This window comes from Melanerpes formicivorus, unplaced genomic scaffold, assembly GCF_026170545.1.
Source record: "Melanerpes formicivorus ecotype bairdi unplaced genomic scaffold, bMelFor1.0.p_v2 SCAF_21, whole genome shotgun sequence".
Lineage (NCBI taxonomy): Eukaryota > Metazoa > Chordata > Aves > Piciformes > Picidae > Melanerpes > Melanerpes formicivorus.
Genome location: NW_027142373.1, coordinates 1,320,448 through 1,343,541, shown reverse-complemented (window position 1 = coordinate 1,343,541; position 23,094 = coordinate 1,320,448). Strand labels below are relative to the sequence as shown.

Here is a 23,094-nt window from a genome sequence, read left to right as displayed (position 1 = left end):
CATAGTAGTATCATAGTATCAGTCAGGGTTGGAAGGGACCATAAGGATCATCTAGTTCCAACCCCCCTGCCATGGGCAGGGACACCCCACACTAGATCAGGCTGGCCAGAGCCTCAACCAGCCTGGGATTAAACACCTCCAGGGACAAGGCCTCAACCACCTCCCTGGACAACCCATTCCAGGGCTTCACCACTCTCATAGTGAAGAACCTCCTCCTCACATCCAGCCTGAATCTCCCCACCTCCAGCTTCATTCCATTCCCCCTAGTCCTATCACTACCTGAGTGACCCTTCCAGCATGTGGATCAGTCCTGCCTTCAGCCATGACAAGGCCAGCTTCAAAACAGACTGCCAGCTGACTTACTCCAACTGACAAGAGATTCATTCTTCAGGAATTCTAAGCCTGGGTCTAAAACTGGGAATAAAAAGAACATCTTAGCAGAGTTGTGTTTTTGAAAGCACACTTCAAAAACATTTCCTGCTAGCACTGTTTAAACACTGGCTCCTGTGGCACAGGCAAAACAGCCTGAAGATGGAAGCATCTAAAAATTAAAAATAAAGTCAAAACAATCAGACTCCAGTCTCTTTAGTAAACATTTGGGAGGCAGACTGTGGGGACTCTGAAAGCCCAGGATTTTTCCCAGCTGTGTGGCTTATTTACTGCATAACTTGCAGTGAGTCACATCAGCTCTCTGCTCTTCATTTTCCCCCATTTGTTGTTCAATGGCAATAAAACACCCACTTCTCTCTGTGTTCAATTGCTGCTAAAGGCTGTGAGGAAAAGTCTGGCTTCAGTACCACCAGTACCCCAAGAGGGGTTATGTGGGGTAGGACTGGAGCAGAAGGTTAGGCCTGAAGGGCTTCAGGTCCTTGGAGAAATCCCCCCTGAACCTGAATGATGCTTGGGGAGTATTTGATGCCCCTTCTCACCACCTTCTGGTCCTGCCATGCTGGAGGAGAATAGACTAGACTAGACTAGACTAGACCAGGTTGGAAGAGACCTTCAAGATCATCATGTCCAACCTATCAACCAATCCAACCCACCTAATCAATTAAACCATGGCACCAAGCACCCCATCAAGTCTCCTCCTGAGCACCTCCAATGGTGACTCCACCACCTCCTCAGGCAGCCCATTCCAATGGGCAATCACTCTCTCTGTATAGAACTTCTTCCTAACATCCAACCTAAACCTTCCCTGGCACAGCCTGAGACTGTGTCCTCTTGTTCTAGAGACCAACCTCTGCCTGTCTACAACCTCCCTTCAGGTAGAATGACAGGGCTTGAACCACCTAGCTAAAAGCTACCAAAATTGAGCTTCACTGAAGACAATATTGGCCTCAGAAAACCAAAAAGCAGTAAACTGACCATGAAATAGGGATTTTCAGACTTCAAAAAGGAAGTAATGTACAACAGAAAGCAGACTGGCAACCCAAGAGATGTGCTGAGAGACCTCTATGAGCCTCTTTGAACTGCTCACAGTGTAATACACTGCATGGATCTAATTATCCTAAACCCATGCCCAGTGCCTTGTCCATCTCAGATATCTCCACCTAAGTCAGCCCCAGCCCTTCTCTTCACAGCCAGCTCAGAATAGTTTTCAACTGAGCAACGATCTCCTCCCACCCAGCTGCTCACTTCCAAGATCATCCCCTTCCTCTGGGGCCATATGTCTCCTTGCTTTGGAGCTGTCCCCTAGCCCAGACTGTATTGGAATATTCCTGACTCTTCAGGTCAGCTTTGCTGCTGCAAAAAACAACTTCTGCTCCTGTCCAGCCTATGTCACTCCAAGATTTTGCTTCCTTCCCCAGCAACAGTATCACCTTTGTGTTAAAGCCTCAGGACACAAACAAGCAGATCTTGTAGGACAAACCTCCAAGGGTGGCCACCTCGTTGGCATTTCTCCCCACCCGGAGAGATGCCTGACCCAGTTTGGTTGGGGCTTAGTAAGTTCCCAAAAATATCAGGTGCCTAAAGCACTGTCTTTGTGTTGCAGCACGCAATGGCATTGCCTCAGGAGGAGGCCACCACAAAAATGGCAACACAGCTTGCCCAGGCCAGAAGATTGCTGCTGAAAATTAACCTCCTGTGATTGTACAGTCCAGACACACTGCTTCTTGCTGTCTGGAGTTGAAGCTGCCTCTCTCCTTTCCAGGCTGAGCAGAGGTCCTGAGGCTTGCAAGTATTCCTCCAGTCCTGCCACCATTTCAGTGGCAACCAGCACAGCCTTGTGCAGTTACTTAATGGTTTATCCACAGCATGGCAGAAGGTCTTTGATGTGTAATTAACTCCATCTTCCCTGGTCCTGGGTGCCAATGTAGTTAGGGAAAGGAAGAAGTGAGAGGAAATGTCCAGAAACAAAGTGTCTTGCAAAGGTAGAAACCCAGGGGTGTGGGGCTACATGAATGAAGGAAACTCAGCCAAAACCTAGAGGCAAAGGTAACATCCCCACATATTTGGAGAGCTCTGGTCCCACTGATGACATAACTGGAATCCAGGATCATGTTGCTTCTATGCTGTTCTTTTCTGGGTCCTCCCAAAAAATGGGGTGAGCTGGGATGAGGGGGTCTCACTTTGGCCAAGGAATTGCATAGTATCATAGTATCAGTCAGGGTTGGAAGGGACCACAAGGATCATCTAGTTCCAACCCCTCTGCCATGGGCAGGGACACCCCACACTAGATCAGGATGGCCAGAGCCTCATCCAGCCTGATTCTATTCTATTATTCTACCTCCAGGGACAGTGCCTCAACCACCTCCCTGGACAACCCATTCCAGGGCTTCACCACTCTCATGGTGAGAGCTAAAATCTGCAGTCTCTGTCAGCAAAGAGATAAAGGGTAGAAGAAAGAAAAACTTATCCTCAGAGGAAGAAAGGTGACCAGATAGTTTGAGGCTTGGGCAGTTTAACCTCTCAGAAGGGTCTTGTTCCAGAAAAACACAAGGTGGGATGTGTTTATAGGTGGAGTTTGCAAGGCCCTCACCAGCTGTTTGCTCCAATCTGACCCATGATGGCAGAAATCTCTGCAGAAGCTGTAAGCTGTTAGCTGCTACTTTTTGCAAGGGAATGGGAAACCCAAGGAGACATCAGCTGCACTCAGGGATGGAGCATGGATATGCTTCCCAGCTTCAGTGTTCAGCAGAAACAGGCTGGATTTTAAATCTTGCCCATCAGTTGCTCTTGCACAGTATAGCTGCTATGTAATGGCAGGAATAGTTCCATCAGAGGATTCCAAGTAAGACTAAGGTCATTGAAGTTGCTTAGGGAAAAAAATACCAAAAACTCCATCAGTGGAAAGAAGATGATGCTTTAAAGGGGAAGTTTTTTTCCAATTGTTCACTCATCTTCTTCTCTCAACTTCACAAGCTCCACACTCTTAGGGGGCACTCTCAGTCCTGAACAACCTGAAGAGGCAGAGAAGAAAACATGGAGGTTTCTTCTGTCTGCCTCCTCTTTCACTGTCTCAAAGGTCCTGACCAAGACACACAAAGAGCTACTCCAGAGATCAAAGCATGTGTACTAGAACAGGTTGCCCAGGAAGTTATGGATGCCCCCTCCCCAGAGGTGTTCAAGGCCTTGAGCAGCCTGGTCTAGTGGGAGGTGTTCCTGCCCATGGCAGGGGGTTGGATCTAGATGATCTTTAAGGTCCCTTCCAGTCCAAACCATTCTGTGAATCAACCACTGCAGTGCTCACTGAATCAGGTATAAGCAAAACCACCATTGTTTTGATCAAAGAGTTTGAAATTCTACAGTAACTACAGTAGTGAATCCTGCAGGAGGTCCCTCCAGCAGCAGCCTGGAAGACCTAACAGTCCAAGCATCTCTCTGGAGACAAGGCAGGAGCAGCACTGGGTGCAGAGGCCAGCGTTCCACAGCAGGACGCTGCACCTCAAGGATGACAAACATTGGAAGCCTGACATGGCCTGGTTTGCACTGAGGTCCCACATTACATCATCATTCAACCAATCCCATCTGCCCCACAGGCTCACCAGAAGCTGCACTCACATTCCAGAAACCTTTTTCTCCCCCAAATTCATCACGCAGCCTGACAGCTGCTGACCAAAGCGAGGGCTGCCAGCCCGTTTGCATAACGCCGTCCGGAGCAGGCTCAGCGGCGCTGCCCAGCTCCTCAGTGCAACAATGGAAAAACCCAGAAATCTCAGTCAACAAGCCAGGCTGTGTCCTAAGTCAGCCCTTGGATTTCTTCCCTTTCTCGAGCCCGTCTCGCCTCTGCAAAGCGCTCCACCACAGCTCGGCAGCCTGCCTCAGGAGCAGCAATCTCAACAAGCTCACACTTATGCACTCAGCTCTCAGCTCTTTGCAGCAGCCAGGAATTGGCTGGAAATCAGTTCAAAATGTTCCACTTCCAAACCCCACCCCACTACCCCTGGATCTCTCTCTCCACACTCATAGAAGCAGGCACTGGGGCTTTTAATTGCTTTGCTTTTGCCTTCTCTGTTGGGAGAGCAAAGGACATCCCCTGTGTTAACTTACCTTTGCCACTGCTAACCCAAGGTAAGAGCCAAGGTAGATCCAAGCCCCAGCTCCAGCAGTGATTTCCTTGTTTCCTGGCTCTGCTACCTCACCACACCTTTACCAATACCCATACCTTTCCTAGTGTCATCTTGAGAAGCACAGGCATCCAACTCATCTGAGCTGGGCACACAGCAGGGCACCACTGTCTGGCATTTCATATCCACCAGCCCATGCTCCACTGCTTCTCTACAGGCTCTGCCGCTGCCCCATCCCTCATTGGATGGCAACAACCACTACTACAGTTAAGAGAAGACCCCTCACACAGTGCTCATGACTATGACCATGGATATGTCACACTCAGCTGCTCAGAGGAAAAGATGAAGCAGAAATTAAGTCTGTCTTTCCTCTCCATTTCTTGGCCAACTCTTATGGTGCAGTCTAGGTCTGGAGACCTTCAACATTTTGCATTGCAAAGCAACTGCAGTGCTGCTGGCCTTAGGCAGGACACTGTATGACCTCCATCTTCTGCCATCCCTGCCAAAAATTTTCCTCTGTGAGAATAGGATAAGGTTCTTCTTCCTAAACCAGCTGAGGCTAAATTCAGCCCACGAGCCTGCTGAAAGCTGCTCCTGGGCAGAGCTGCAGAGCATGGCGGTGAGCCCTGCTACACTGTTCAACCCAAACAGGCTTTTCCCCTGCATCGATGAACCCAGGCCCCGCTCAGCTCTGCAGGACCCCAAGAAATTCCCCCCTGAGCAGCTCTGTCTGTGTTTCTCCTGACCATTTGCCTCCCTGTTGCAGAAAGGAAAACTACCTCTGCACAGTTGCTTTGGCAGGGGGGCCAGCCAGGACTGTGGACACTCCTCTGCCTGGTGCCAAGGGGTTAAGCTCACAGTAAGTTCCCAAAGCCAGTTGCTTCCAACTGGCTGCAGCCTGCGGTTTGTGGGAAGGGATTTTGCTTTTTAATAACATTATAAATAGGGCTGTGTTCAGCATGCTGCAAACCCAGTTGCTCTCTCTCCCATCTCCCTCCTCCTGCTGCTTCTCTTCTCACCACACTAATTCCAGAGCTGTCCATGAATCAGTCAGGCTTCTTCCTCAGTGTCCTCAGCCTACTGGTATGTCTTGCCTCCCCCGTGCAGGCATGTCCTCCGAGCTGCCACTGCCACGGTGGAGACCTGCAGCACGTCATCTGCGACAACGCGGGCCTGAAGAAGATCCCCAAGGTGCCTGAGCAAACACGGCTTCTCAACCTGCAGAAGAACAACTTCCCCATCCTGCCAACCAACAGCTTCCGTGACATGAAGAAGCTGGTGTCCCTGCATCTCCAGAGCTCTCGCATCAAGGAGATCTCAACTGGAGCCTTCCGGGGCCTCAAGAGCCTGGTCTACCTCTACCTCACTGACAATCAGATCAGTGTCATAAAACCAGGAGCCTTCGATGATCTCTCTGAGCTCACTTACCTGTACCTGGACAAGAACAAGATCCCAGACCTACCCAAAGGCCTCCTCTCCCCCCTTGTCAACCTCTTCATTCTGCACTTAGGCAGCAATAAAATCCGGGAGCTGAAACCAGGTGCTTTCAAGGGAGCTAAAGACCTGCGCTGGCTCTTCCTCTCTGACAACTCCCTCACCAACCTCCTGCCTGGGGCCCTGGAGGACATAGAAAACCTTGCTGTCCTCCACCTGGACAAGAATCAGCTGAGCAGCTATCCTGTGAATGCAATGAGTAAGCTGAGAGTGCTGGAAGAACTGAAGCTTTCTCATAACCCAATTGAGGTCATTCCTGACAATGCCTTCCAGTCCTTTGGGCGATACCTGCAGACACTCAACCTGGACAACATGAAACTGAAGAAGGTGAGTCTCTTTTCATTTGTTCCAGATAAGAAACATGGGCCTTCCCCTTTAGAAATCTCTTGGTTTACTGTCCCTCCCTTGGAGAGGAGAGCTGGCCAGGGCACTGGCCAGCTGGTAACACCCCTGACACGGCCCAGACAAGAGATGAGAGAGAGTACTGTAGCCTTCTGATGAGTTATTTTATGCAAAAGCAAATGACCTGGAGCTGATCAAACTCCTTGGAAAGGCAGCAGATTCCCTCCCAAACTGGAGGTGACAACAGTGATTTAGAAAGGTATTTTGGATGCTCCAGGACTATTAGCAACCCTCCATCATCCCAGACACAAGGTGTGGGATGAAAGAAAACTATCTGCCTTAACGGACTGAAGGGCACCGCCACCTTGCAGAGCTTCCTTCAGCCTTGGTACCTGTTGTAGGTTAGGAGGGGAGACTCATCAGAGGGAACTACGAGTAGCAGTGATTTCTTACACACCCTTTGCAGGCAGGTAGGCATAGGGACCTTCACTTCCCCACATCCCTCCCAACTTTACACATTATAAAGAAAGGTTTGTTTATTGATGCTTCCTCAAAAGGAACTCTCTAAGCATCTTACAAAGGGGCCCTGTTCCCACTGGAGAAGAAGAGGGACATTCAGGTATCCTGAATGGCAAAGCAATCCTCCTTTCTGTGAGAAAATATGATCCGTAGGCAGGAGCATCGCACTCAGGGAATCACTTGCATCAGGAGCTCTGAAGCCCCTGGCAGTTCAAGAACAGGCACAAACACAGTGCAAGTGCAACAGCATCCTGTCGCAGCCTGATGTCCTAGGTGCACCCCACAAGGCTGGAAAGGGAGGAGCACAACAGTTCTCCCTGGAATGATGCAGAACTGGGTCTACAGCTTCTCTCCTCTTTTTGGTAGCTTTTTGAAGAGAGGCTCTTCCTTAAAGCTTGCATGTTGATTGAGAAAAGAGAAATCTTGCAATATCCCTTGCAAACAACCCATTGGAAATGAGATTAAAAAAAAAAATATGGAGGAGGCTGAGGTGCTGGAAACCTGCCTTTATTTCTTAACTGCTCAGATGCCAAATGTAACTTTCCATTCAGAGCCTTTGGGCACTGCCAAAGTCTACAGTAGCTCCTTCAGACACCACAAACACTCCCTCCTTCAGCCATTCCAGGACAGGCAAAGCAACAGGCACTGGAAGGATTTCCAGCCTTGGAAAGGAATACACCCAGAAAAGATTTATTATAGACAAGAATAAAGAGGGCTGCCAGACTTCACTTTATTTGGGGGTGTGGTTGCATTTCCCTTTCATCAGGCAAGAAACTCCACCCATAAACCTACCAGCCCGATGCCCCTTAGGTGTCCAGAGCTTCCAGTGAGCCAGGACCCCACTCCACTGCTCCTTCTTTTGCTCTTTGCATGCCTGTGCCGCTAAAGTCTTGAGCAGAGGCACTCAGTTTGGAGGTTCCCCTTCCCTAAGTCAGTGCTCCTCAGTGTAAACCTTTGTGCTTTAGTTTGCAGACAGCGCATTTGCTGGTGTGACTGTGCTGAAGGCTGCTCACCTGGAGAACAACCGGCTCACCCAGCTGCCCCGCAGCTTCCCCTTTGACAGAATGGAGACCCTGACCCTCTCCCGGAACCCCTGGCACTGCAACTGCCAGCTGGCACATCTGCGCAAGTATGGCACTGTGCGCCCCTTTCTGCCCTGAGCTCTCCTTGGGAGTCCCCCAAGAGAGGTCGCCCCAGATCGTGCCAGGCAAAAGCTGCTGAAGGCTGTGCACATGCTCAGCAGCTCTCTCCCCAGCCTGCCCTCTCTCCTTGTGGTGAGTGATGTCCACTGCGCTTGTACCGCTTGTAAATTCCTGATCTCCCTCCGCATGTCCCAGGTGGCTGAAGGGCAATCGCACTCGCACCGAGGAGACCTGCTCCACGCCTACACAGTACCGGGGACAGTCCATCAGAGACACCCCAGCCCTCCGCACCTGCAAGCTCCCCACCAAGAGGTCCAAGAAGGGAAGTCGCCATTAAAGACGTAAGATGGTTTGCTTTGAGTCAGACCTACAGCAATCCCTGATGCCACCAAAGGTACAGGGATTTCTCTCTCTAACTTCAGTGGCCTACAGTTTGTCTCAAAACAGCTCATCCATTCATCCATTGACCCCTCCAGTCAGAGCTGCTCCATCTCCTGACAATACTGGGCTCCATGGAATCCTCCTGGAGCGTGAGAGGTGGAGTCAGTTCTGTAAAACAAACACAGAGCTAAAGCCAGGCCTGGGACAAGGGCAAAACATGTAATTGAATGTCAGAACATGCATGAGCTGGGACACATGCTCTTTACTTTCCTACCTGCTTAGAAATGCACAGCCCCTTTCCCTAGGAAAGCTCCTCCAAGTTTGGTTTGAAATTCAGGGCAGGACATTGCTAGAAAATCTGGCGCCAGGCTGCCCAGTCTTTATTAAAATAGATGTCTTCCAGAAGGGACAGTTCTTGGTCCAGCACTGCCTCTCAGGAACTACACTTTCCATCCAAGATACTCAGGTATTTAAAAATAAAAGGCTGATATCCCAGACTAGGGAGGTTCAAGGCAGCAAATATTCTTTGAACAAAGTGTTCTGGGCCAGAAGGCAATTCAGAGACAGGACTGAGTGATGAGCTTCGAGCTGTGAGCTTGCTGAGATCTCCCAGCCCAAGCATCAGCTGTGAATGCATACCATACAAACTCCTTACACTACTGGAAACTACCAAGAGTATTACATTAAGCACACAGAGCAGCAAAAAGAAAAAGCCACATCAGTTATCACTGTGTCCCAAGCATGGAGCTTGTACAGGTTCCAAGGGACTCTGGATGAGCCCACAAGTCTGCAAGCCCTTGGGAAAGGAACCCTTGCTCATTTGTTAAGTGTAGAGCAGTGACCCTGCCCGGCACAAACAGGGCTTGTCACCATGCCCCTTCATAACAGAAAGGATGAGGCAGAAGCCAAACGCCCAGCTACAGCTGGTCCCCAGCTCACTAAGACCAGGCATAACGGGCTGGAGAAACTAAATTTAGGACCAAAATGTCAGGGGTGATGCCCTGCACCTTACTTCTCTTGCAGTGCCAGAGGTTTTTTAGCTTAGAGATGGAAATACCAATCATTCCATATAGGGCAGGAAAAGTTCTGCTCTAAGGATGGAAAATCATCCATTTTCTAAACCACAATACTGCAGTGTATTTTATTCACAGGTCTGGCCCTTCTAAACCTTCTTTTCTCCCTGCCTGAACACAATTCCAGTTCACTCTTCCATGATGAGAGTAAGAAAACCATGACAATAATGCCTTTTTTTTCCCATAGTACCTTCCATCCAACTCTCCCCAAACAGGCTTACAAGTGTGAATGAAAGAGAAAACCATTGATTCCAGGCTTGCAGAAGACAAAGCCTGGTACCTTCAGGTGTCAGTGCCAAAATGCAGGCATGCAAACCCACTCTGGTGGGGTGAGCATGACTTTGAGGAACATGAAATATGCACCTCTGGAGAGCCAAGCAGCTTCCTCCGATGTCAGTTATGAGGTCTGCCTTCCAGGGACGAGCAGTGACTGAAGCCACTGACACAGGTCAGATGAAAAGCTGCTTGCCAGTTTCTAAAACTCTACCTCCACTGGATTTCCAGAACTGAAGCACCAAAAAAATTCACTGCTCTTGAAAATTCACTCTAAGTTTCCTCCTCTATGAAGGAATTCCTCACTGACCATCAATGTTTTGGGCTGGATACTCAGAGAGTCACATAGCAAGCTGGCAGAAGAGGTCAGAGACAGGACTGATCCATCTCCTTTACTGTAGGAACTTGTAATGGGTCCTTGAGTCCTAACTCTCCTCTTTCAAGTGTGAGCTTCATTCACTCCCTATAACAAAAGAAGCAACTAACCAACAATCTAATGCTGGAAATGTACTGATCTGCTTGAAAAATGCCCTTAAACATGTGGCCTTCTCTCTTTCTTTTTTTTTCCCTACCAGGCCGCAGTATGACCTGTCCTGGTGATTGGTCACTTCAACCATCAGAAAACTACTGACTTCTGAGTCCTTCCTCAAGCTTCTTCTGTCAGGAAACATTTCTGATATATCTGAACACCTCCGGCCTCCTCCGAATCCCCGCTTCTCTGCTGACTGCAGGATGCAATCCACCTTTCCAACCTTTTCTGACATCTATATCTGTTTTAAAAGAGGTGTTTTTAAGAAACAAACTATGCATGACCGTACTAAGACAAGCTAACCTAGATCCTGCTGGTAAAACACAGTCATGTTTCCCAGAGGCAACATAATCCACAACCCTGATCAACCAGTTGGCTGCTATCTCTCCCGCTGCAATGGAGTGGAAGCAGGTGAGAAGGTAGGAACAGCCCTCCCCCAGATGCTTGGCCAGGAAAATTGGTCCCAGCTCATGCAAAGAGTCTCCTCTGCCTTCCCACAGAGGGGGTCCCTGCAGGTCAGGGCTGTGAAGGATGGGGTAAAGCAATGACCAAGAACAAGCTGCCCTTTCATGCCAAAAGGTAGCAATCTCTCTAGCTTGACCAGAAATCCTATTAGTGAAGCAGTGCTGGGAAACCTTGAAACAGAAGCCATTTGAAAACTGGATCCCCTCCCAGTCTGTGGGGTCTCCAAGATGTGTGCACGGCTGCACCGTGCAGCCTGCCTTGGGCACCCCTCCTCCCCCTCTGTCCATACTCCAGATGATCTAGCAGGACACCAGGGTGACCATGGTTTATTGTCATGGGTATTACAGTATCACAGTTGTAACTTAACTGTGGGCTTTAATCCAAAAGAGTTATGAAAATACATGTATATTTATTCCTCAGTAACTGACTGTAAATGACCTTTAAGAGGATAAAAACTCTTCTGTCTCCTATATCGAGATCAAATTGTGTATTTTCTTATGTACATCTTCTGTATAAAGCTCTTGCTGCAAAGATTAATTCAACAAGCCTCCCTGCGTCTATCTGAGGGCTGGGGGATCAGAAGTAACATCAGACCAGTGGCACAAATATAGACTTAATCCTCTTTTTTTCTGTGGGCAGATCAGCTGGTCAGGAGGCTGTGTTTTTTTCTCCATCTACGAAGCAGGAACATGTGGTACCTAAAGAGTCCTAAGCACTTGCAGTGGTGTCTGAAAATACTTTGTGAGGCCAGACTCAAGCCTACTGTAAAATCAGGTAGCTGTCACCTGAGAGTCCAGGCAACAGTACCAGGGCTGTCCCTGTTTTCTGCTTTAGCATTAAGAGCATCACATACTGGAAAAATCCCTGGCCGCCTCTGAGGAAGCTCCAGGGCAGATGCTCTGGGCACTGCTGGTCTGTGGCAGAGCACACAGCCACCCCTGTAAAACCTTGGTGCTGGTGCGGTCCAGGGCTGCCAACAGTAACAGCTCTAATGTGACTGCCAGCCCCACGTGTTTGCCCATCACCACCATCTGTCTCCTCAGTGTTCGCAGTGCACGGCACCAAAGCCATTTCCTTTCAAGCAAAACAAAAAAGGCCTTTTTTTAACACCCAGCCACTCACTCACACATGCATATGGCTGGACCTGCCTACACAATGTGTCACCTGGAGCCATACTGACTCCCTTGCTGGTGGTCTGTCCCCTTCCACACACAGGCCATGCTGAAGCTTTTGCACAAGCCAAGGAACCTCCTACAGAGTGGCAGCGCACCTGCTGTGACGTGCTGTCATTCTGGCAAGGCAAGGCCTGGTGCTGCATGTGTGGATGCTGTCGTTCCCATGGTCAGACTCAAACACAGAGCGTGCAACAGGTTTTCTATCTGCATGCAGTCCAGGATGGTGTAAGAAACCTGCCAGCTCCACAACAAGATGAACACATGCACCCCACTGCACTGACACCAACCAGTGCCACCTCTCCAGTCACCCCTCACCTCTGCAGTGTGTACAACAGAAGGGTTTACACAAGCTACCAAATGCACCAGCAGCAGTTCAGTTTATGATACTGAATGCAACGTCTTCTCTTCTTACAACACTTTCTCCCCAGACACCCCACTAGCAACCAGGCAGAATCCCCTTTTTCCTCCCAGCTCCTCTACACTTTTCACTGCTCTGTGTGGCCTCATGCCCACTGTCCCTGCACCTGCTTCCAGCTGCCTCAGCACCACTGGGCACTGCTGCGGCAGAGAGATGCCCAAACTCAGTCTCACTGCAACAAGCACCACTTGCATCTGTACTCACATCAACCACAACTCACCACCATCTCCGGCATGTGCATCTTAGTCATAATCATCTTCATGACCTCAGGGGGAACAGAGGAACCTCCAATGACACCTGGAAGAAAGGAAAAGATGATCATCTTGAAAACCATCTTTTTATTCCCAGGAATGGTCTTGCAGAAGGTTCTGTACTTCCAGATGCTGGCAAGACCCTTGGGATACAGAGGTTCCTGTCAAAATACTTCCTGTTTTTATGGAGCAAGGCCAGTTTGCCTGAATGAATTAAAGGTTGGCAGAGTTCACTCGTTAGGAAAATAAACTCTATAGCACAAACCTAGTCCAAGCTGCAATTCCCAAAAGAGAGAAGAGAAAAAAAACAGATTCAGAGCAGAAAGAGGAACATCTTTTCAGCAGGACAAATGCTCCCATTGATCATCACAAAATCAAACCCCTTTCCTCCTGCCTGGCACAAAGTAGCCCTTTTGTGAGAGGGCAGATCACATTTTCACCTGTTCCAGCCAAGGGTGATGGAGCAAAAGAGTAGGGTAATATAGCCTTTGCTGGGGAATGAAATGAGACAGGATCATTTTTTACACAGCAGAGATGATTAGGCAACCTGCTAAAGGTTTCTTTAAGCTCAGCACCATTCTCTCGCTGCTCAAAGGGGCTTGTGGTCTCACTGTTGCAGCTCAGCTATTTCCAAGGCCATCTGCAACAACAGAGCTTCAGTTCGTGTTAGCACACCCTCTCCAGCACTCAGATGAGTGATTTGAGAAACAGGCAGGAAACTTCAGGTCATAGAAATCACAGAGTAGCTCTGCTTTAGGGGTTGCACCAGTCTAAAGCACACAAAGCATCTGCTGCCACACGGTGGTGGCTGGTGAGATGAGAGATGAGGAAAAAAAAACCCAGGCTTCCCAGCTCCCTGAGCAAGCAATCTGCTTCTAAGATGAAAGAAATCTTTCAAATGACTAGTTCTTGAAGGAGATCCCAACGAAAGGAAACATAGCATCAAATCAAGAGTAAAACACAAAGCTGGTGCAACTAAATTCTTCCCTCCAGGAGAGCAATTACCTCACAAAGCTTAATTCCACCTCCCAGCAGCCTGCAATACCCGGTTTCTAGGGAGGTCCCAGTCTGAGCTGTCACACTTACCTCCGCGGAGAGTTGACAGGTTGTAGGAATCAAAGTCCGGCTGGGCAAGCATGTCTATAAACATGGTTGGTGTGCCAAAGACATGGGAGCATCTTCAGGAAGGGGAGAGAAAAGGCAAAACTGTACAGCTGGGCACCAGGGGCAGCCCAGGGCAGCCCCCAAGCTGGGCCCATCCCTTCACGCATGGGGCCACAGAGCAGCAGCACAGAGGCAGGCAGAGCAGATGTGCTCTTCAGCCACGCACACAGACAATGCAGAAGTACGAGAAGTCCCCAGGTGTGCATGTGCTGTGCAGGCACAAGGGCAGCCCTGTCAGTTTACAAGCCACACCCGAAGAACAAGCTGTAAAGGCCACTATCTCAGCAGCTGAGCTGGCCTGGAGAGAGGGCAGGGGGTTAGGTGTACAAACACACTGGCCACAGCAAACCAAGACACCATTGTGCCTTCCAGCCAATGCCCTACAGTGACCTGAAGGATCTGTTATTTTGGGGAAAAGAGGAGTGTGACAAACTGCAAAGTGCAGCTGAAAAGGCAGGATTCCGGCTGCTGAAGCGCCAATGTGCACCAGCAAACCTGCCTGTCCCATGGCAGGAAGGAAGAGTGTGAGCAAAGGGCTGGCAGACAAAGGAAGGGAAGTACCGTCCAGAGGCAATGAACTCCTCTGTAGCAAGACACAAACAAACCCTTACTTCTCTTGAGCCACTGCCTCCAGAGCAGCCTTCCCCTCAAAACTCGGTGACGAGAAGATGCAGGAGGACCCATGCAGAGCCATCACCATGGAGCCTCCCACGGATCCCAGGCAATGATAGAGGGGTGCAGGGACAACACTACGAGCGTCCTGGGATTAAGCCAAAGACAACAGTGAGGAGAGGAGATCTTCTAGCCTGTGACTGGCCCATCTTGCTGCTGAAGAGCAAAGATCTGAACAGAGAAGCTGTCCCTGATTCGTGAAAACTTGCTGGAAATCAGGTACTGACTGTGTGCCCCTTATGTAGAAACATGACACTGATGCCTCCTGCCTCCAATAAAAATCACTTTGGGAAGTTTGCAACGTCAAAATTCCATCCTGGAGTTCTGCAATGTCTTTCCTTTGCTGCACTTCTGGCCTGATACAGCTTACACATTATTTCATGATATGCCAGAAGAGAGGAGTGGCACTGCTGTGACAGGCATGAAATATGCAGGACTTGGCAATCCTAATAATTATATTTGGGGTTTAAAACCACCAAAGGCTCTGAAAACTGAAACAACTTATCTTGGGTTTTATTGTTTTTTATTAAAGGTGTTGTGTTAGAAATAATTACTTCAGAACCTCAAAGGAGCTCATGGCTTGGACAGGTACACACTTTCTAGGGTGAAAAACTGGCTAAATGGCCAGGCCCAAAGAGTTGTGGTAAATGGAGTTAAATCCAGTTAGTGGTCAGGTACAAGTGGTGTTCCCCAGAGTTCAGCACTGGGGCCAGTCCTACTTAACATCTTAATCAATTATTTAGATGAGGGGATCAAGGCACCCTCAGTAAGTTTGTAGATGATACCAAGTTGGGTGGGTATGTCAGTCTGCTGAAGGGGAGGGAGGCTCTACAGAGGGATCTGACCAGGCTGGATCAATGGGCTGAGGCCAACAGTATGAGATTCACAAGGTCAAGTCTGGAGTGCTGCACTTGAGCCACAACCACCTTATGGAACATTACAGGCTTGGGGAAGAGTGGCTGGAGAGCTGCTTGGCAGAGAAGGACCTGGGGTGTTGATGGATGGCTGGAAGCATGTGAGCCAGCAGCATGCCCAGGCAGGCAAGACGGCCAATGGTATCCTGGCTTGTATCAGGAATAGTGTGGCCAGCAGGTCTATGGATGGGATTGTCCCCTTCTAACCATTACTGGTGAGGCCACACCTCAAATAGTAGGTTCAGTTTTGGGCCCTTCACTACAAGAATGACATTGAGCAGCTGGAACGTGTCCAAATAAGAGCAACTAAGCTGGTGAAGGGCCTTGAACACAGGTCTTATGAGGAGTGGCTAAGGGAAGTGGGTCTGTTTAGTCTTCAGAAAAGGAGGCTGAGGAAAGACAGAACAGGTTGCCCAGGGAGGTGGTTGAAGCCCCATCCCTGGAGGTTTTTAAGGCCAGGCTGGATGTGGCTATGAGCAACCTGATCTAGTGTGAGGGGTCCCTGCCCATGGCAGGGATGTTGGAACTGGATGATCCTCGAGGTCCCTTCCAACCCTAACAATTCTATGATTCTATGACCTCATTGCTCTCTACAACTGCCTGAAAGAAGGTTGCAGCCAAGTGGGGGTTGGTCTCTTCTCACACACAACAAGTGACAGGACTAGAGGAAAGGGGCTCAAGTTGTGCCAGAGGAGGACCAAGCTGGGTATTAGGAAAAATTAAATTACAGAAAGGGTTATCAAGCATTGGAACAGGTTGCCCAGGGTGATGGGTCACAACAACCCCAAGCAATGCTACAGGCTTGGGACAGTGCGGCTGGAAAGTGTCTAGCAGAAAGGGACCTGGGGATTCTAATCAACAATCAACTGAATACGAGCCAGAAGTGTGCCCAGGTGGCCAAAAAAAAGCCAGTGGCATCCTGGCTGGGATTAGAAATGCTGTGTCCAACAGGAGCAGGGAGATGATTGTCCCCTTGTTCTCAGCTCTAGTGAGGCCACACCTCGAGTGTGGTGTTCATTTTTGGGCACCTCAACACAAAAGGGATGCCAAGGTGCTAGAGCCAGTGCAGAGGAGAGCAAGGAAGCTGTGAAGGGCCTGGAGAGTAAATCTTGTGAGGAGCGACTGAGGGAGCTGGGGCTGTTTAGTTTGGAAAAGAGGAGGTTGAGGGGAAGCCTCATAGGTCTCTACAGCTACCTGGAAGGAGGTTGTGGAGAGGTTGGTGCTGATCTCTTCTCTCAGGTAATTAGTGACAGAACAAGAGGGCCTCAAGCTGCCACTGGGTAGGTTTAGACTGAACATTAGGAAGAATTTATTCACAGCAAGAGTGGTCAGGCATTGGAATGTGCTGCCCAGGGAGGTGGTGGAGTCACCAACCCTGGATGCACTTAAAGGTCTTTTGGATGTGGTGCTTGGGGATAAGGTTGAGTAGGGTTGAGAGATTTGGTGATTCTGAGAGTCTTTTCCAACCTGAGCCTTTCTGTGACTGTGTGGTTGTGTAGTGGAGTCACTTTGGATGGAGGGGAGGTGCTGAGGGAGGTGGTTTAGCGTAGCGGTGGGATTGGGAGATCTAGGCACGTGGTTGGATGTGGTGAGCTCAGAACTGTCAAGGTTGTGAAGAGATCTCTATGGTTCTGTGAAAAAATGTTAAAAGGAACTACAAATAGAAAGGTCAGACTCTGACCAGACTTTATACAGGACATGAAACAAAGTCACGTAGAAGAAATTAAAACCTCCTTCAAGAGAACTCAAAGCACTCAAAGAGTGTTGTTATGTGAAATGAGTGTTTAGGCTTGATCTTAGAAAGAAGTCCTTCACAGGACAAGTGATTTGCCATTGGAATGGGCTGCCCAGGGTGGTGGAGTCACCACCCCTGAAGGTGTTTAAGAAAAGCATGGATGAGCCACTTAGTGCCATGGTCTAGCTGATTAGCTAGGGTTGGGTGATGGGTTGGACTTGATGATCTTGGAGGTCTCTTCCAACCTGGTTGATTCTGAGATTCACCAAAATGAAAAGTGATTAGTTTCTTAAATTTTCCCTTACAAAATTAATTCCCTCCCCACCCCCAAAAAATCTTCACATGAAACTAAAACAAAACATTGATGGAATTAAAAAGTGCTAGGTGTGAGAATCCTGCAATGTCATTTGTAGCACAACCTGCCCTTCTGCTTGAGCAAGCACCAGCTCCACACATGTGGTTTCTCTGTGACGGTGGAGACCACCCCAAACTCTGTTCCCACCAAGACCCACCTGGTCTGCGAACCCTAGCCTCAGACCAATGAGATTGGCATTGTTCACAACGTTGCTGTGTGAGAGAGTGGCTCCTTTGGGGCTTCCTGTTGTTCCCTGAAAGACATAGGGCACATGCCATGATGCCACGAGGATGAGCTACATGTGCTCTCAGGGGTGATTTCCTGGGCAGACTTTGGGGTGATCTTGCACTTCATTCTCCATTCAGATCTGGGAGACTTTACTTTCTTCTTTAACAGCATCGTAACCCAAACCACGTGAAAAAATGGTCCAACTCCAGTTGGACAGAATTCATATGACAGCCATCATGCCCTTGAGATATGGCTGAGTGTCCAGACTGGAAGAAGGAAAAAGAAATGCTGGAACATTTCCTCCATCCTACAGCAGAAGATGGGACCAGGGTTTGGTTTCAGAGGACAGAAGGCAAAAGAAACAGGATGCTCAGCATCACACACGTCTTTCCTTGTTTTCTCAGAAGCAAACCCAACCACAAGACATGGAGCAGGCAGAAGCACTTACTGAAGTGAACTGGATGTTGACGGGTTCATTGCAGGAGAGGGTCTGCTGCACAGCTCTTAACTGCTTCATATGACTGCTGTCCCCTGCCTGTATCACTTCATCCATGTGGAAAGTTCCAGGCAGCTTGGAGTCCAGTGTGATGACAATGGATAAGTCAGGTAGCCTGGTAGGAGGGAAAATACCACCAATAATAATGGAACAAGGAGAAAACTGCCTGCTTAAGCATACAGTGGTCAGGACAAACTTCCAAGAGATCCCAATAAGTTCTCTTGAGACTGAGACCATGTGCAGTTCCTTCTGGTAGAGCCAGTGTTCTGCAGCTGAGAGGACACAAGGCAGGACACAGCTGTGAGGTCAGACATTCCTAACTCACCTTTTGCTCTTTATTTCCCCTGGACTGGATTTTTCTATCTCAGGACATGACTGCTTTAGAATATCATAGTATTTCTGTGTTTTAAATTGAGTGGGAAACACCAGTGCCTTACAGCCAACCTGTGAAGTGAGACAGAAACTCATGAGAAGCCACACTGGGTTGATGTTCAGGACATGATAAAGAGCAGCCACCACTGACACAGGAGCAAGTACAGCCGTGTGACCCCACACAGCAAGTGTTAACCAGTAACACTGGGTTTTCTCCATGGCTTGTTGCTCTAAGAACACAATACAAAAAGGTCTCTCCAGATTAAATGTGGAAAATTTTTAACACCTCCTAGTAAGAGCTTAAAGATTCACTGAAGAACATGACAGAAGTCTCTGCATGGTGAGGGTGCAGCAGTCATGCTCCTGGGGACAAGCTACCTGCGGGTGGGTTCACCAAAAGCAAATGCAAACTGAGCTCTTACAGCCATGCATTCACAGAACTCCCTCAAGTGCAGGGCAAAGTGCTGTCACTGCACCCCAACATCCTGAGCCCTGATTCAGGTGTGCAGCCAATGCTCTGCTCCTCTCCAGTGTTCGGTCTGGGACAGGCTGGTTGGTTTTCATGGGACAAAAGAGCAGAGCTGCAGCCAGCAATACCCTCTTCTCCCAGAACAACATTCCTTATTGTGAGCACCAGGCAAACAACTGATTCTTCAGATTAGGAGTCCCAAGGCTAACAAAATCCTCAGTCCCAAAATATGAATAAAATAAAATAAAATAAAATTCATTTTACTTGACCTGAAATGAGGATTTTTGAGTACTGCCTGCCTCTCAGGTCAAGGTTTGGTTGTGGGGTTTGGGTTTTTTTTAAGGTGTCTTTTAGGATTTTCCCACCTTGTTAAAGTATTAGCTGTTTTGAAAATTACAATGTTTTTCTCTCAACCTTTACATTTACATAATCCTGCAATAAAGTGCTTTAGCTACTCCAAGAATTTCTATTTCTTTTTCAGCAGAGGAGATCTGCTGAATCTGACCCAGATTTGCAAACTGCTTTAATCTTCATGCTCCTGTCAAAGAAGTTATTTTCCTAAATTAGTTACTCAATAATGTTCTTTTCAATGTTCTTTACTCAATAATGTTCAATGTTCTTTTCCCAAGTTCCATGAAGTAAGGAGACCAAGGTGAATAAACGAGTTGCAAGTACCCTCTGGGGTTTGTCAAAGGGAGGACAAACATAGTTTCATAGTTTCATTCAGGGTTGGAAGGGACCACACGGATCATCTAGTTCCAACCCCCCTGCCATGGGCAGGGACACCCCACACTAGATCAGGCTGGACAGAGCCTCATCCAGCCTGGGCTTAAACACCTCCAGGGATGGGGCCTCGACCACCTCCCTTGACAACACATTCCAGGGTTTCACCACTCTCATGGTGAAGAACCTCCTCCTCACATCTAGCCTGAATCTCCCCACCTCCAGCTTCATTCCATTCCCCCTAGTCCTGTCACTACCTGAGATCCTGAGCAGTCCCTCCCCAGCCTTCCTGTAGGCCCCCTTCAGATACTGGAAGGCCACAATTAGGTCACCTCAGAGCCTTCTCTTCTGCAGACTGAACAGCCCCAACTCCTTCAGTCTGTCCTCATAGGAGAGGTGCTCCAGCCCTCTGATCATCCTTGTGGCCCTTCTCTGGACACGCTCCAGCACCTCCACATCCCTCTTGTAATAGGGGCTCCAGAACTGGACACAGTACTCCAGGTGGGGTCTCACCAGGGCTGAGTAGAGGGGGAGGACTCAGCCCTATTTTCTGGAACAGTCTGCCCAGAACCTAGGGAGCTAAGTCTATTCTGGGATGTTTGGGGCTTTATGAATTTTTACTACTAGTTGCTTCAGGCCACTAATCTGGTTGAACTAGCTTTGCACCAGATGCTATGTGAGGAGAGGAGCATGCGGGTCAGATGCTGTATGAGATAAGGGTTTCCAGTTAGGCATCTCCCGCTTGGTCTCAGTATCAATGGCAGCAGACTTTCCTGTCGTAGGAAACCTGTAAATAGTTTCTCTTTATAAAGCTCTGGAAATACAGCAGGAATCAGAGAAATGGTTATTCAGCCATAGACCAAAGGGAGGGAACCTGCTGGAGCAAGGAAGGGGCTGCACAGGCTGACAGGATCCAACAGGAAAAGTCCTAAAGTCTTCAGGGGGTTTGTTGTACAAAAACAAACACAAGCAGTTAAGGGGAAAAGAAATACCAGAGAATCCAATGCTAAGGGTAAATGGGAAAGCTAAGAACACTAGCAAACCTGGGAGGGTCAGACATGGAGCTGAGGCACATTTCTGCTCTTAACCCATTGGCACTACAGAGTTACACTAGAAGGAAAAAATATCTGAGCAGAATCTGACACAGAAATGTAGAGAAAAATAGAAGGCAGGTCTCACTGGGGAAAAAAAGGAAAGCACTGCCATTTACATTTCCACCAGATGAGAGAAGCAGTAGGACACCCACACTGGAAGAGACCTGCTTCACTGCAGTACTGTGATCAACCCTGACGTGTGAAACCAAGCGACACCAGTGAGACCAGGATGAAACAGAGGAAGAAACAGGAATTCAAATTGCAGCCCAGCAATCAAATTACAGTAACTAATGGAAGAGAAATGTCTCTCTTTGCTGCCAGAAATTATCCACTTCTTTGAGGGTAAAGCCAGAATGTGGACCCAAGCAGGTATACAAAGGCAGATGAGACCACAAGGATCAGACAGCAGAAAGTTATCAAGTAGTGGCAATACCTAGGATTTAAACCAGGTTAAACCCAAGGCCAGCAAGGCCTAGGACAAATGTGGGAAGAAGAAATCAAGCTACCAAGTAGGCTGGTCCTTCCTGAGCCTTTCTACTTTCAAGGTTAAAATCCCAGATGGTGATTTTTGCAGGATGGCACTGAGCTGTGGTGCCCTCCCTTGCAGGCAGGTTGGAGCATGAACATAGGAAAGTTAGAAATTATCTAAGATAGATGTTGCCTCTAAAGATTGCACTCCCTCCCTGTTACAACATAGTCTTTGCTGCCCTGTCTGTCAGCTTCTCCTGTAGTCCCTGGGTTGGGTATTTAATCTGCCCTTATTTTCCTCATTCCATAGTATAAGATTGTCAGCAGGTATGGTTGGTTTTGGGGTAGTGTTTACATGGTTGTTAGCAGGGAGATGTAGGGATGAGAAGGATAAAGAAGTTTCCATCAAACACACAAGGTGGTAGCCACAGGGCAGAGCAAGGAACGGGACCACTTCATTGCAGCTGCATCTTCTTGGTCACTGTGTGGTGACATTCCCTCTACATAGCCACCACCAGCCCTGCCCTCCAGCCAGCTCACCCTGATATATCCAAGTCTTCAGCAGAAGCTCATCTGCATTATGTCCCCACTATCTCCTTTAACAGACACTGCTTGTATGAGTTCTCATAGTGAATCAATTAGTATCACCAGCAAGGGACATACAAACCTTCCTGATGACAAACTCCAGTTCAAGAGCCTGGTAGGCTGGATTCACAGATACCTGAGGAGGGAGGAATAAGAGTTACTCTTGCACTGAAAACCTCCTCCCCTAGCACATGTTCCAACAGGAAAGTTCTCCCAGGGACAAAGCACATTCAAAGCCTCTCCTCCAACACAGAACCAAGTGCTCACCACCTCAGAGCTTTCCCATTCACCACAAAGAGTTAGCTGAATCCTGTGTTTGTGTAAAATATGATAACCAAAGGAAGAGAAGAGATTTATGTGAAGTCACATAAAAACAGTTTTAGAAGCAGACCTCCTGTCTCCCAGGCAGTCATTCAATCCACTAAACTGGAGACTCAAAACTCTTCCACCCTGTCTTAGCAGACATGAATGTGGGATGAACCACACACAGGAAACAGACCGGGAGGTTTGGCGCAGTCCTTCCCACAGTGCACTGCCTAAACAGGATGCATTCTGGCGAGTGTGCCAAGTCATGCTCTCAGATGAATACTGCCTGTTGGGAATACACAGCTTGGACTAAACTTTTAAGTGAGTGTTTGCACCAGGAAGCAATACAGGCCCTATTTAGAAGGTGCTGAACTCAGTGGTAGTCATTTAGAACAGCAGCACGCTACTTTAAAAACGGTGCTGCATGCAAAAGCACATCTCTGTCTGTCATCAGCTGCTGCAAGGTGGTTCACAGAAGCCCATTTCTTGCAGTTCCTTCTGCTGCAGTCTGCTTTCCTACATAGTGCAGTACAAATATGCAAAGAGCTGCACAGATCTTCTTTAAATACCAAACTGTTACAGGCAATATGCCAGGTAAGAGCTTAGAAAGAAGAGACAAGAGAACTTCAGTCTGCAGAATCTCCCAGTGGTTCTTTTTCCCTCCCAACAGGCTGCTAAAAGCTTGCATGCTTCAGAGTGCTTACCAGGATGATTCCCGCCTGGGCAGTTGCAAACTGCATGAGAACCCACCCATATATATTGGGACCCCAGATCCCCAGCCGGTCTCCCTTCTTCAGGCCAAGAGCCAGAAGCCCAGCTGCCGCCTGGTCCACCTGTAGAATACAAGATGCAAGCCTGAGGATCATGCAGAGGATGCAGGGCAGGTATTAATCTCCAGGCACTACTTTCTGGGGGAAAAGCATCATCTTTGCAACTGAAATCA

General features: G+C 48.5%; 2 protein-coding genes across 2 annotated transcripts in view; one reads left to right on the top strand and one right to left on the bottom strand.

Annotated features, from left to right (window-relative positions):
- ACSF2 (acyl-CoA synthetase family member 2) overlaps positions 1–23,094 on the bottom strand; it is a 35,999-nt gene that overhangs the window by 5,569 nt on the left and 7,336 nt on the right. The window contains exons 3-10 of the mRNA XM_068150955.1: positions 22,856–22,984; positions 21,928–21,981; positions 18,460–18,578; positions 18,087–18,249; positions 17,568–17,663; positions 14,346–14,494; positions 13,657–13,748; positions 12,540–12,616 (exon numbers count right to left, since the gene is read on the bottom strand). Of these exons, the coding sequence (XP_068007056.1) occupies positions 12,540–12,616; positions 13,657–13,748; positions 14,346–14,494; positions 17,568–17,663; positions 18,087–18,249; positions 18,460–18,578; positions 21,928–21,981; positions 22,856–22,984 (879 nt within the window). The remainder of the gene's footprint in view (positions 1–12,539; positions 12,617–13,656; positions 13,749–14,345; positions 14,495–17,567; positions 17,664–18,086; positions 18,250–18,459; positions 18,579–21,927; positions 21,982–22,855; positions 22,985–23,094) is intronic.
- Positions 5,464–11,263, top strand: CHAD (chondroadherin). Its single transcript, XM_068150956.1, has 4 exons — positions 5,464–6,329; positions 7,829–7,992; positions 8,201–8,346; positions 10,308–11,263. The coding sequence occupies exons 1-3, from the start codon at positions 5,550–5,552 to the stop codon at positions 8,340–8,342; spliced, it is 1,086 nt and encodes a 361-aa protein (XP_068007057.1). The 5' UTR covers positions 5,464–5,549; the 3' UTR covers positions 8,343–8,346; positions 10,308–11,263.